The sequence below is a fragment of the Rhincodon typus genome, chromosome 1 (assembly GCF_021869965.1).
Source record: "Rhincodon typus isolate 14 chromosome 1, sRhiTyp1.1, whole genome shotgun sequence".
In the NCBI taxonomy this organism is placed as follows: Eukaryota; Metazoa; Chordata; class Chondrichthyes; order Orectolobiformes; family Rhincodontidae; genus Rhincodon; species Rhincodon typus.
Genome location: NC_063332.1, coordinates 99,494,127 through 99,507,616, shown reverse-complemented (window position 1 = coordinate 99,507,616; position 13,490 = coordinate 99,494,127). Strand labels below are relative to the sequence as shown.

The following is a 13,490-nucleotide window of genomic DNA, read 5'->3' as shown; positions in this document are numbered from 1 at the left end:
TGAAATGTACTTTCAAGTATGCAACAATCTCACTGGTGGACATTGAAGTTAGCGATCTGCCTCCCAGTTGTCAGATGGTAGTCTGTGGTGACGAAATGATCAGTTCCTGTGAGAGTAAAGAAGTCTATTCCTAACTTCATCTGCCCTCTCTATCCTTGGGCTGCCATGTGTCATTAGGGGCACTCTAGCTTGCTTAGCTTGGTACTCATTACAGTCACTGCACTGCTGATGTGTCCTCGATTTTGCTGCTTATCTTTGAGCTGTGGAGCACATCTCTTGTCTTCCTCAGACTTGCTCGGTGGGCTGCATGATGCACTTTAGCATCTCCCCTCTCAATTCCTTAGGTAAAAAAACCCTATTTACTTTGTACTGCAAGCCACCTTGTACTGTCAGTTCAGTACGCTCAATAGGCTCTTACATTAATAGATGTGTCCTTATATTTTCAGACCATTCTTTTATCACTGTTTTTGCACACTTGCTCTGTAGTGTCTTGCATAATTCTCACGTTTTGAGCAAAGTGCTTTCACTCTGTCTGATGGGTTGATGACTTCCAGTGCTGCTGCTTGTCATTGGATCGAGAAAGTTTCAGACCCAGTTACAGCATCTTCTAATTTCTCCTTATGGAGTGCTGCTCTCGGCTGCATATTTGTGATGTACATCTGATTTTCTTGCTTGAACTTCATGCCAAAGTGCTATCTCTGTAACCAGAGTAATGTTCTTTGAATCCACATCGAAGCAACTAGGAGTGGCTTCAGAAAAAAGCTTTGAAGTGGTTTATGGTCAGACAGTACTGACTCTTTTTCTTTTCCAAAAAGTATTGATGAAAATGTTCACAACTGAAGACAATAGCCAGGCACTCTTTCTCTATCTGAGAGTAGCATTGTGCTATTTGTGTTAACACCCTGCATCCAAATGCAAGCCATTGTCCTTGCTCCATTAGGGTTGCTCCGATTTCTGTCTTACTGGGATCACACTGCAGGGTGACTTCCATCATTTGCCACATAGTATTTCAGCACTGGCATTGCCCTTACTCCTTGTTTGATTTTACTGGCACTGCTTTTGCTCTGTGCTCCAGTATAGCTGCATCTCACTGTGAGTAAGTGTAATGGTTCACACTCCGGCAACAAATTGGTAACAGTTTTGCTAAATAGTTGACTAATTTAAAAATTCATTACATTGCTTTTACATCTACTGATCACTGCTTAGGGATTTGGGCAAAGACCTTTTCCTGTCTGTCCATGGGCTATATACTTGACTTCAGGCAATGTTAGTTTCAACTTTTCATTCTTCGGGTTCACTCTGCACCATGGCTATCTTGCAGTTGTGCTTAATTTTGATTGTGGTCAGCAATGGCTTCTTCTATTGTCTATCTGTACCCATAAACTAGCTGATCATCCACTAATGCTTCCACTGTGGGAAGATCATTAACTATCTCATGTTGTTTGTGTTAATGTTCCCAATGCAGCTGTGAATATGTCAAACAGACTGTGCAAACATCTGCACCTTAGGAAGGGTGTCCAGAATATAGTTTTGAAAGCTGTTGCTTTCATCCAGCTTCATTTGCCAGCAACTGTTATTTGCATCTGTAGTAGTGAAGATTTTGCCTTTGCAAATTGTGGTAAAATCCCTATTATAACTGGCATGGAGAAGTCAAATCTCTTCTGACCTTCATTTCGATCGTTGAGTGTTGAAGAGCTGGGAAAAAAAAAACAGTTACTGACCGAAAGACACAGGAATGTTCAGACCAGTGAAAACTGCTACAGACACCTGAAAAAGAGCTTGGAAGTGAGCCACACGTGAAATACTGGGTTAGTGTAAATGGCTGCAACATTTCCTCTCCCAACTCCAGCCAAAGTGAAAGCTGATATAAAACAGAACTGACCATTTTTCCACATGAAATGTCAAAATTACAAAATGGTGACAGATTTGCTTAAAAAACTGAGTAGCTTCATTCATCGTTGGACAGAGACTGTTTAAAAGTGCATTCCACTCTAAATTTCTGTGAAAAACAGAAGGAACAAACTGCAGAAATTTTGAAACCCAAGTGAACATAACTTATGAACAGCATGTGTTCAATATTAGGGTCCAAGGTGAAAAGTGATTTCATTGATCATTATGTGGCTTTATTAACTTAGCTCTCAGAATCCTGTGAATTTGTGCAAGTAAAAGACAATGTAATTTAAGACAGGATTGTACAAGGCATAAATAATCCTGCAGTGAGAGCTTGTCTTCTGACAGAAGAGAAAATTACTTTCAGGAAAGGAATTAACATGTGCAGAAGCACTGAGGTTGTAGGTCATTAGCTAGAGCAAAACACACCAGTTCTTGCATTATGTTGATAGATACTCCAGGTTCATAGGACAGAACAATTGTAATCAAAGGGCAGGATACAAATATTGTGAAGGACATCATGCAAAGAAAAGAAGGGTCTAGCACTGGGAAAGCAGTGTTCTCACTATATGAAGTCAAATCATTCTGCACACAACTGTATGCTAGAAAGAGGTGCAGAAATAAGTACGGATAGCCACTGGAGCAATATCAGCTGAAGATTCTGACGGATTAGTCTGCACCAATCAACCATTTAGTCTGGTCTGCATTCTCGGACTTTATTGGACTGCTTGAGAGATGGCTGCACCATGGTAGATATCACATGATTGTGCCAGGTCAAGATGGCGTTTCTATCCCAAACAACTGCTTACTCACAAAAACGGAAATTGCTGGAGAAACTCACCAAGTCTGCAAGCCTCTATAGAGAGAACACAGAGTTACTGTTTTCAGTCATGTAACCATTCTTCAGAACAGATGTCACCTACTCTTGTACATTCTGAGAAGCAGTTTGTGGATGCAACCTGATTAGAGTTGGTTGTAGAAATCTATAGTCAACCCTGCAGTGTATTAATTCTTCATAAATACTTTCATTCATGTCAGCAGCAGCCTTTGGAAAGTGAATGTTCAAAACGCAGATTTGTTTTGGCATTTAACGTGTACGGAATTCTACTAAGTTCTAATTTCAATCTTCCTAAAAGTGAAATAAGGAACAAAGACTGCTATTTAACACTAATAATCAAGATTATAATCACACATTTAAGAGAGGGATTATATTTTTTTCTTTACTTTATTCATGGGATGTCAATGTTGCTGGTAAAGGCAGCAATTGTTTTCTAACCCTAATTGCCTTGAATTGATTACCTTGCTAGGTTTTTCCAGTTAAGACTCCAGCATGTGGCTGTGGATATGAAGTCACCTTTATGCCAGATTGGATAAGAATGATAGATTTACTTCCCTGAAGGGCATTAGTGAAGAAACTGGGTGTTTTGCAGTAACATTGATGGTTTCATGGCATGATCACTGAGGCTAGCTTTAGATTCCAGATTTATTAAATGAATTTATGTTCCACCTATCCACAGAGCAATCACATGGGCTTCTGGATCTGTGAAATTATCACAGCATCACCTGTGACAATACTATGGCTTTAAGAGGTATATTTTGTCCTTTTTTTAATGTAAAAAAGGTTGAGGCAGAGGTACCAGACCATAGGCTGTTTCCTCATCAGAGAGAGGTGACTGGTGGTAGTTTAACCTGAGGGTCATTATGTCTCAGGTGAGGGGAGAGGTCAAGAAGAAGACACCTTCATGTTGACCTCAGCTGGGGAGGGAATTGAACCCATGCTGTTGTCATTACTCTGTGTCACAAATGAGTCTTCCTGTCAACTGAGCTAACCAACCCCCGATGTTGTTATATTACTATTATTAATAAGTAATTTCTGTTAATTTCTATTATCCAAGTTATTAATATCAAGTATGATATTGTAATGCCCACTCAATTTACACAATTTTGTGACTTTCAAGGCCTGAGTAGACAAAGGAATGCCAGCTGCAATCTGCAGAACTTTGGTTTCTATACTGATTTGGTTTTTTTGCTGAGAGGTTTTGCCTCTGCCTCTGAATGGCAGTTGTGAAGAGTCAAAATGAGCAAGTGCAATTGCAAACAGAGGAAACTGTTTCGAGGTTATTCGGGTAGAAAGCTGAAGCGCTCAAGGATGGAGAGACAATATACAAAACTGATTTTTCACTCCGCAAATTTCAGATCTGGAAGTGCCATCTGTGTGAATGGAAAAGAAATCCTGCCAACTACAGGCTAGGCACTTTCTATAGGGAGGAATGGGAAGTGTAACAGTGGAGTTAATGTGGAACATCCTCTTGTACTTCCTTTGTAGCATGCTCATGAAAGATAAGTCATATTATCTTAGTGGGAAGATGGTGCATTTTCTGGAATGTCGAAAATTCATATCCAGAATAAATAAACAGAAAAGAAATGTTATTTTAAGATTTTATTGGTCCTTTCCTTCCACTGAATCAGATGCATCTGACCAAATCTAAAGTGATGGAGTTGTATTCATTTCAATGAAATGAATCAGTAATAAGTTTTATAATGAGTGGCTACTGTTTAACTACCATGGAAAAACAGACGATGATCGCTTATGCTCAAAATTTTAGAGATTTCATCTAATGTTGCATTGCATTCGTGGGTGGAATTCCCCCTGGTTTAATTAAAGAATAATTTCCTAACCCAGAATTAATAAATATTTTAGAAAAATAGAAGCATGTCTCTGGGTAACTAATTATTTTACAGAGAGTTGCCCCAGTGCTGATCTTCCTGTTTAAAATTTTTATTTTGTTCTCAAGATGCAACCAACGTAATGACAATGTATTTGCAGCTTTAATTTCCCTGCAGCATTTAGTTATCTTTCAAATGTAACTTGAATCTTACTTTGAGCACAAATTAATTTTGATACTTAAATGTTTGTCACGGTAAAGTAATTGGTAAAAATAAATCACTACTATTGATGGGTAAATGCACACAATGAACAAGTAAGAATGTCTGGAAACATTTAGAATTCAAATTCTGATTTTTAGAATGTGCAGATTCTAATTCCAATTTGGTAAAGAAATCATTCTGTATCTTACATAACTAATTACTACCTCTTTATGTACTCTGTACAATATGCGTTCAAGTGCTTTATTCAGATTGGAGTCACTGGATCCCAGTGCGTTTATCAGGAGACAACTGTAGAAATCCGAGGTCATCAACATTCTGTGCATCTCATCAACTTCCTCGATGTTCTGACAAGGATGTGCATTATTGTCCATTGCTGTGTATATCACACTAACAAAAATCTCTGCAGTGGGAGCTGACACCGCCTTCTAGAAGATGGGATGTTGGATACTCAGTTGTCTGTCACTTGGGGTGTGTCACTATAACAAAGTTAAAATTCTTTTGAGCTTTTATGTATGTGAGTGGCGAATCAATTCATTTCATGGATGAGTGTGGGTCTCCTATGCAGGCAGCCAGTGTTTTAATCAATGTTGAGTGACCATCCAAATTTGCCTTGCCCTAACAGACTGGGGGCTGAATTTTCCTTTTTGCAGTTGACGTGTGGTGGCTAGTGAGTTTTGTGTTGTCAACTCCATCTTGGCCTGTAGCAAGCTATTGTACTTGATCTCCCATTAAATCATCGTTGCAATTCAGTTAATGAGAATTGGATTATTAATTATGCAAGCAGTAAGTTGAGAGTTGGAAGTGCTCACCACTGCCTGGAACTAATAATTCGCATACCATTGGCGCCATATTTAAAGTCTACTTGCATACCATTTCAGATGCTGCATCTGGGAACTGCCCCCTTACTATGGTGCATAGCTTTAAATTCTGCCCAGATGTTGCAGAAGAAAGCCAGGCTTGCTGCCTGCTTCCTGGAGCAAGATCTTGTGGCACTTGTGGACAGGTTGGTGGAAGGTCTGTTTATTTTCCAGCTGACTGCAGCAAGAGACTCAGCTCTGATGGAGATGGCAGCACAGATCAGTGTTGTGTCCCGAATGAACAGTGAGGGCTAGCAGTGCTACTGCCAAAAGGTCAGTGATCTCCTACACTCAACATGGGTAAGTAGCACTATCTTCTCTGTGTTACTTCACATTCACAGGGGCATCACAGACCCTAACACTTCCAATTCATACACCTTCCACCAAGGCTGATGGATAACAGCTCATTATTACATCCGTCATGACCACTGAAGGGCTCTCACCCACCTCATCCTTCCAAACTACTAACTGTTCCTGCCCTTTGTACTTACTGTTCACTCACTGGGGGCATCTCCCCACCTCTGCTCCACTAACTGCTCTCCCATCCACTTCGCTCATAGTCAACCTCTTTCTTTCATAGAACCTTACGGTACTGAAGAAGCCCCTTGGCCTGTTGTGTCTGCACCAACAATAAAGCTATTCTAAATGTATACTAGGCCCACGATATAGCACTTGGCTCATTTCCATGCATGTTAGGCCACTTCAAGTGCTCATCCAAGCACTTTTTAAAGGTTGTGAGTTTTCCCATATTAACTACTGTCTCAGGCAGTGCATTCCAGACTTCCACCACCCTCTGGGTGAAAAAGTGTTTCCGCAAATCTGCCTTCACCTTAAAAGTGTGTTCCTTTGATATTGACCCTTCAACTAAGGGGAATAGCTATGTTCTATCAACCCCATACATACCGTCAATCAGGTCCCCCTTCAGCCTTCTCTACTCCCAAAAAACAACCTGAGCCTATCCAGCCTCTCTTCTTAGCTAAATTGTTCCATCCCAGGTAACATCCTGGTGAATCTCTTCTACATTTCCTCCCCTGCAAACACATCATTCCTATGGCGTGGTGACCAGAACCGCACATGGCCCTCCAACTGTGGCCTAACAAACATAAGCTCCCTCCTCTTATAATCTATGCCAAGACTGATAAAGGCAATTATCTCATGTGCCTCCCTCACCAATCGGTTCTTAACTCCTTGATTGTGGCAGGGTAAATGTGCGCACAACTTGGCTGGTGGGAGTGTGGGAGACATTGGGCTCTTCACTTCATATGAGAAGAAGATATAAAGGGCCAGGGAAGACCAGGACTGCTCATGTGCTGACTGAGACTCACCATGGGCCCACTAACCCAGCAGGCCTTGGTTTTCTAGGCCCCCCAGTTGATCACCTGACTGAAGTGCACGCTCTCTCCACCCCAGCAATGGAATTCAGGACTGTACTTAGATGTAGTGGGAGGGATATGCAAGCCTGTGGCTTTAACGTGTCTTGAGCTATGATTAGAAGGTGTAGTCCATGTCTCGCAGCAACCATCAGTGTATGGGTTAAGCACCTTGGAATGAGACCAGCGTCACTGAGGACTGTAGTATGTGTGTGTCGTGGCAGCTCCCAAGTTATCTGGCACAGAAAATTTGGCTGTGATGGTAAAAGTTATTTAAACATTAAGGGAAGAGGAAGTGGGCTCTGCTGAACATAACATAAGTGATCCCCACTTGGGTGTACTTATGGGAAATGCCACAGAGGTCCCCAGTTGCTCCCTGAAATGAGCCGCTAGCTTAAAAGTTAAAGGCAGCTATGGTTTTGGCGGCCACTGGGATAGGATTTCTGCCCAGTCTTTGTTATCAAAAGCCCCTCTCCAGCAACTGATCTCTTATACAATGAAGCAGGACATCTTTAATCATCACCAGCATTGTTGAAGATAACTGCATGAAGCCTATACACTGTGGATTGAACCATTTCCCTGTGCCTCCTTGGTGGACTGTGACCTGCTGTGTCTCTAAGTGGAGCTCCATTGTACAGAGCTGTGAGGTATGTGACCTTCTGCAGTTTCATGGTGGATAGCCAAAGTGTCTGTACTCCTTCGGAATTAGAATTGTGCCAGTAAGCCACCATAAAGTGAAAGGCCTCATCCTCCCTTCCACATCACAGCCTGTGTCCTTGTGTCCCTATTTTTCACTGTGAGGTTATAACAGCTGCACTGTCTTTCCAGAACTCGGTGTGGGATACCCTTGCCAATTGGGAACTTCAGATTCTGCTTTTAAGTTCCTTGCTACCATAAGACTTGTTGAGCTTGCATGATAAGGAGGAAGTTAGTGGGCACACTGTACGCTCACAATTGCTTGAGGTCTTTGATAGTTACTGACCTCCATGCAACTTTAGAATTGAGGCAGATGGGTGACATTGCCCCATCAGTGGAGGCATCATTGCTACAATTGTCCCATACAGCGTCTCAAAATCAATGTTTGTAACTTTGCCCCATATAACTTACCTCTCATGCTTTGCATGCAGTTGCAGCCATTCTCTGAAGTTATTGTGAAGTGACTTTCTATCTGAGGTTCTAATTTGTATTCGCCTGATGATTTGCAGGCTCTCCCTGTGGCAGACTGAATTTTCCTGCTCCGTTTTCTGTTGCTGTCCCTGTGATGATCTGTCCACCTTCCCATCCCTCCCAATTCCAGTCGATCCCCTTTACATCAGTATTCATATATGTGCTTTAGAACCAGCATATGACTTTGGAAATCCCTTTGTCCTTCTCTGCAGTACAACATCCCCGTGTAGAAGTCAGAACTCTAGTCCTCGCTTTCACTGAGGTCTAATCCTATGTGCAGTTTCCGCCTATCACTGTGACCCATACCCTCAACAAGCCAGTAGAATGAAGCCCATCCGTAGACATGAGTTTCTTCCTTTTCTTCCTTTGGCCATGGCATCTGCTAAGCCTGCTGCCTAATATTGACCAACGCATTCCCCCCAGCTCCCAATGACTAGCTTGGTAACAGCCCCAGCTAACGATGACCCACCCTGGACCAATGTCTGTACAACATCCTGACTGACTGACCTATAATGCCCTGACTGCTTCCACTTGCCCCTGTGACTGACCATGTTCCAATCCTGATTGACTGTAGCCCCCACTAAGGACCACCTCCCCTTTGACTGTCACACATCACCTGACCCATGGAACAGTGACATGTCCAGCCCCTTGTCTGATACCACTACCTGCCTGCCTCTCCCTGGGAAACTGTAAAATCAGCTAACCCACAGGGACAGGTGGTGTATAATTCAGCACTAAAAGCTTACTGCACTGAAAAAACAAGCTAATCCACAAAGGCTGTATGCTTCTAAGTAACTGCTAATGACATTATGCTCTAAAATGCAAGCTGAACGCAGAATATTCCTGGATCCATGTCAGTGCTGAAAATCCTACATCGATAGATAGGATTACTGCAAATTATTGCAGAGGCTGGAATCTGTACTGAAAACAAAAATGCTGGAAATCAAGGTGCATGCTTGGCCTGCTGTGTTCATCCAGCTCTGCACCTTGTTGTCTCGGATTCTCCAGCATCTGCAGTTCCTACTATCTCTGTTGGAAATCAAGGCAGGTCAGGCAGCATCCATAAAGAGAGAAAGCAGGCTAATGTTTTGAGTCTTAGTGACACTTCATCAGAGCTGATAGATAAGATGCTTGGCCATCCCTCAGTTCCATATTACAGGCTTGAAACCCTGGAGTAGTGGCTGAGTTGGACCGAGAGGAAGTTTGGTGCTTTGCTGATGCCGAATTTAGACAATGCAGGATCCAGGAAGAGTGTGGCCATTGACCATAAGAACAGAAGTAGGCCATTCAGCGGTTCGAGCCTGTTTCACCATTCAGCAAACTGTGGCCCAACTCTATATACCTGCCTTTGGCCCGTACCTTAACGAAACTTTACCTGTCTCGGGTAGATGGTAGATTTTCTTACATAGAGGACATTAGTGAACCAAATGGGTTTTTACAGCATTTGATAATAGTCATGATAGTCACCTTTAGAGAGACTAGCTTTATATTCCTGATTTACTATTTGCATTTAAATTCGATAATCTAGGGTTTGAAACTATATCACAGGAGCACTAGCTGGAGTCTCTGGATTACTGGACAAGTCAGATCCCAGAGTTTTAATAGTTTTTCTTCAATTTAACATGGTGCTGTTTCTTTTAAACATAAGCATACATGGCTATATGTGGAGTATAAATTGGGAACAGATGTTTTCAGGGAAATGCACGACAGAAATGTGGAGATTGTTTAGGGAGCACTTGTTATGAGCACTGGATAGGTTTGTCCAACTGAGGCAAAGAACAGATAGTAAGGTGAAGGAACCTTGGATGACAAGACATGTGGAACATCTAGTCAAGAGGAAGAAGGAAGCTTACTTAAGGTTGAGGAAACAAGGATTGGACAGGGCTCTAGAGGGCTACAAGGCAGCCAGGATGGAACTGAAGAATGGACATAGGAGAGCTAGTACGGGGTATGAAAAATCCTTGGCGGGTAGGATTAAGGAAAACCCCAATGTGTTCTATACTTATGTGAAGAACAAGAGGATGGTCAGAGTGAAGGTAGGGCCAATCAGGGATAGTGGAGGGAACTTGTGTGTGAATTGGAGGGGGTAGGGGAGGTCCTTAATAAATACTTTGCTTCAGTATTCACCAGTGAGAGGGACCTTGACATTTGTGAGGGCAGCGTGAAACAGGCTGATATGCTCGAACAGGTTGATGCTAGGAAAGAGGATGTGCTAGAAATTTTGAAAATCATGAAGATAGATAAGTCCCCTGGGCCAGATGGGATATAACCAAGGTTTCTATGGGACGTGAGGGAAGAGATTGCTGCGCCTTTGGCGATGGTCTTTGCATCCTCACTGTCCACTGGAGTAGTGGATGATTGGAGGGTGGGAAATGTTATTCTCTTGTTCAAGAAAGGGAATAGGGATAATCCTGGGAATTACAGACCAGTCAGTCTTGCTTCTGTGGTGGGCAAATTATTGGAGAGGATTCTGATAGATAGTATTGATGATTATTTGGAAAAGCACAGTTTGATTAGAAATAGTCAACATGGCTTTGTGAGGGGCAGGTCATGCCTCACAAGCCTTATTGAATTTTTTGAGGATGTGACAAAACACATTGATGAAGGTAGAGCAGTGGATGTAGTGTATATGGATTTTAGCAAGGCATTTGATAAGGTTCCACATGGTAGGCTCATTCAGAAAGTAAGGAGGCATGGGATTCAGGGAAATTTGGCTGTCTGGATACAGAATTGGCTGTCCAGTAGAAGACAGAAGGTGGTAGGAGATGGAAAGTATTCAGCCTGGAGCTCGGTGGCCAGTGGTGTTCCGTAGGGATCTGTTCTGGGACCTCTGCTGTTTGTGATCTTTATTAATGACTTGGATGAGAAAGTGGAAGGTGGGTTAGTAAGTTTGCCGATGACGTGCAGGTTGGTGGAGTTGTGGATAGTGTGTAGCTTGCAACGGGACATTGACAGGATGCAGAGCTGAGCAAAGAAGTAACAGATGGAATTCAACTCGGAAAAGTGTGAAGTGATTCATTTTGGAAGGTTGAATTTGAATGCAGAATACAGGGTGAATGGCAGGATTCTTGGCAGTGTGGAGGAACAGAGGGATCTTGGGGTCCACATGCATAGATCCCTCAAAGTTGCTATCCAAGTTGATAGTGTTGTTAAGAAGGCACATGGTGTGTTGGCCTTCATTGGTTTGGGAATTGAGTTTAAGCTCTGTGAGGTTATGCTGCAGCTCTGTAAAACCCTGGTTAGATCACACTTGGAATATTGTGTTCAGTTCTGGGTGCCTCATTATAGGAAGGATGTGGAAGCTTTAGACAGGATGCAGAGGAGATTTACCAGGATGCTGAGTGGACTGGAGGGCAGGTATTATGAGCAAAGGTATTATGAGGAAAGGTTGAGGGAGCTAGTGCTGTTCTCATTGGAGTGAAGAAGGATGAGCGGTGACTTGATAGAGGTGTACAAGATGATGAGAGGTACAGATAGAGTGGATAGCCAGAGACTTTTTCCCAGGGCGGAAATGGCTAGCATGAGGGGGCATAATTTTCAGGTGAATGGAGGAAAGTATAGGGGAGATGTCAGAGGTAGGTTCTTTTCACAGAGAGTGGTGGGTGCGTGGAATGCGCTGCCAGCAGTGGTAGTACAGTCAGATACATTAGGGACATTTAAGCGACTCTTGAATAGGCACGTGGATGATAGTAAAATGTAGGGTATTCAGGGTAGTTTGATCTTAGAGTAGGATAATAGGTTGGCACAACATTGTGGGCTGAAGGGCCTGTACCGTGTTGAATTGTTCTCTGTTCTATATTTTGGTTTTAACAATAAAAAAAAAGTTTATTACATAAAATAAACAAATAAAATAAACCAGATGAAGCTATCTAAACACAACAGAGTTTGAAAGATTTTATAATATGCAGCAACACGAGTCCCATCTACTCCCCAACACTATCACATTTCAATGAATCAGAATACCAAGAAACTTCCCTTCCCCTTGAAATCTATTTGTTTGATTTAACTGCTACTTCTTAAGGCCCTGCCTGCCCTGTTAGCCATGAATGCTGTCCAGCATACTGAATGTTGTTGGAGCCATGCTCACACAGGCCAGTGGGAAGTATTCCATCACACTCTTGACTCCTGCTTTGTAATTCGCGCGTAGACTTTCACAAGTTAGGGGTCGAGTTACTGCCTGCAAAATACTCAAATCTCTGCCCCACATTTTGTAGTTAGAATATTTATCTGCTCCAGTAAAATTTTTGCTGATAATCTCAAGATGTTGATAAGGAAATCAGCAATGGTAAAGCTGTTAAATGTCATTGAGAGAGAGTTAAGTTCTTTCTTGTTGGATATTATCAATACCTAGCACTGGTAAAATGTAAATTTCACTTACAACTTCAAGCCGGCATGGATTGCTTCAATACCTGAGAGTCACAAGTGGAATAGAATATTTTACAACAAACAGCGAATATTCCCACTTCTGATCTTTAGGGAGAAGGTCATTGATGAAGCAGCTGAAGATGGTTGAGTGTAGGACTATGCTGAAAAACTCATTCTGCTGATTTTTGGGATTCCAACAACCACAACCATTTTCCTTTCTGCCAGGTCTCACTCCAGCCAGTGGAGAGTTTTCCTCTGGAATTGCATTATTTTCAGTTTCTGTTAGGGCACCTTAATGCCTCATTAGGTCAATCTTGTCTTAATGTCAGGAGCGTTGGTAGTTAGTCCATCTCTTAAGTTCAGCTCCTTTGTCCAAGTTTGACTAAGGCTCTTGTAAGGTCAGGAACTGAATGAAAGCCAATTTGCGCAGCAGTCAGTCCATTATAGGTGAGTGAGTGTAACTGTTAATGACTCCTTCCATAACCTCGCTGATGATTGAGAGCAGATTGAAGAGATGATACCTGTCGGATTGGATTTGTGGTGCTTGTTGTTGAAAGGATGTAACGGGACAATTTTCCGCAATGTCAAGTAGATGCAGGTGTTGTAACTGTGCTGGAACAGTTTGGATACAGGTACTTTGTCTGGATTATTGAGAAAATTGATGCAAATCTGATTCACCTCCTGCAAACTGTTGACCCCAGTACCATTTGAGTTCAATTCAATTTCAACTGATAACAACGGTCATGAATAACCATTAGGTTCATTTTGGTAAGGAAATCTGCCATCCTTATCCAATCTGGCCTTTATGTGACTAGACTCACAGCAATGTTTCAGAGATAGTAGGAACTGCCGATGCTGGAGAATCTGAGATAACAAGGTGCAGAGCTGGATGAACACAGCAGGCCAAGCAGCATCAGAGGAGCAGGAAAGCTGATGTTTCGGGCCTAGATTT

At 42.3% G+C, this 13,490-nt stretch overlaps 1 protein-coding gene across 1 annotated transcript in view; it reads left to right on the top strand.

Moving 5' to 3' along the window:
- The first annotated feature begins 5,714 nt into the window (after positions 1-5,714).
- Positions 5,715-13,490, top strand: part of ldb2a (LIM domain binding 2a) — a 139,845-nt gene continuing 132,069 nt past the window's right edge. The window contains exon 1 of the mRNA XM_048602988.1: positions 5,715-5,880. Coding sequence (XP_048458945.1) covers positions 5,715-5,880 — 166 coding nt within the window. The remainder of the gene's footprint in view (positions 5,881-13,490) is intronic.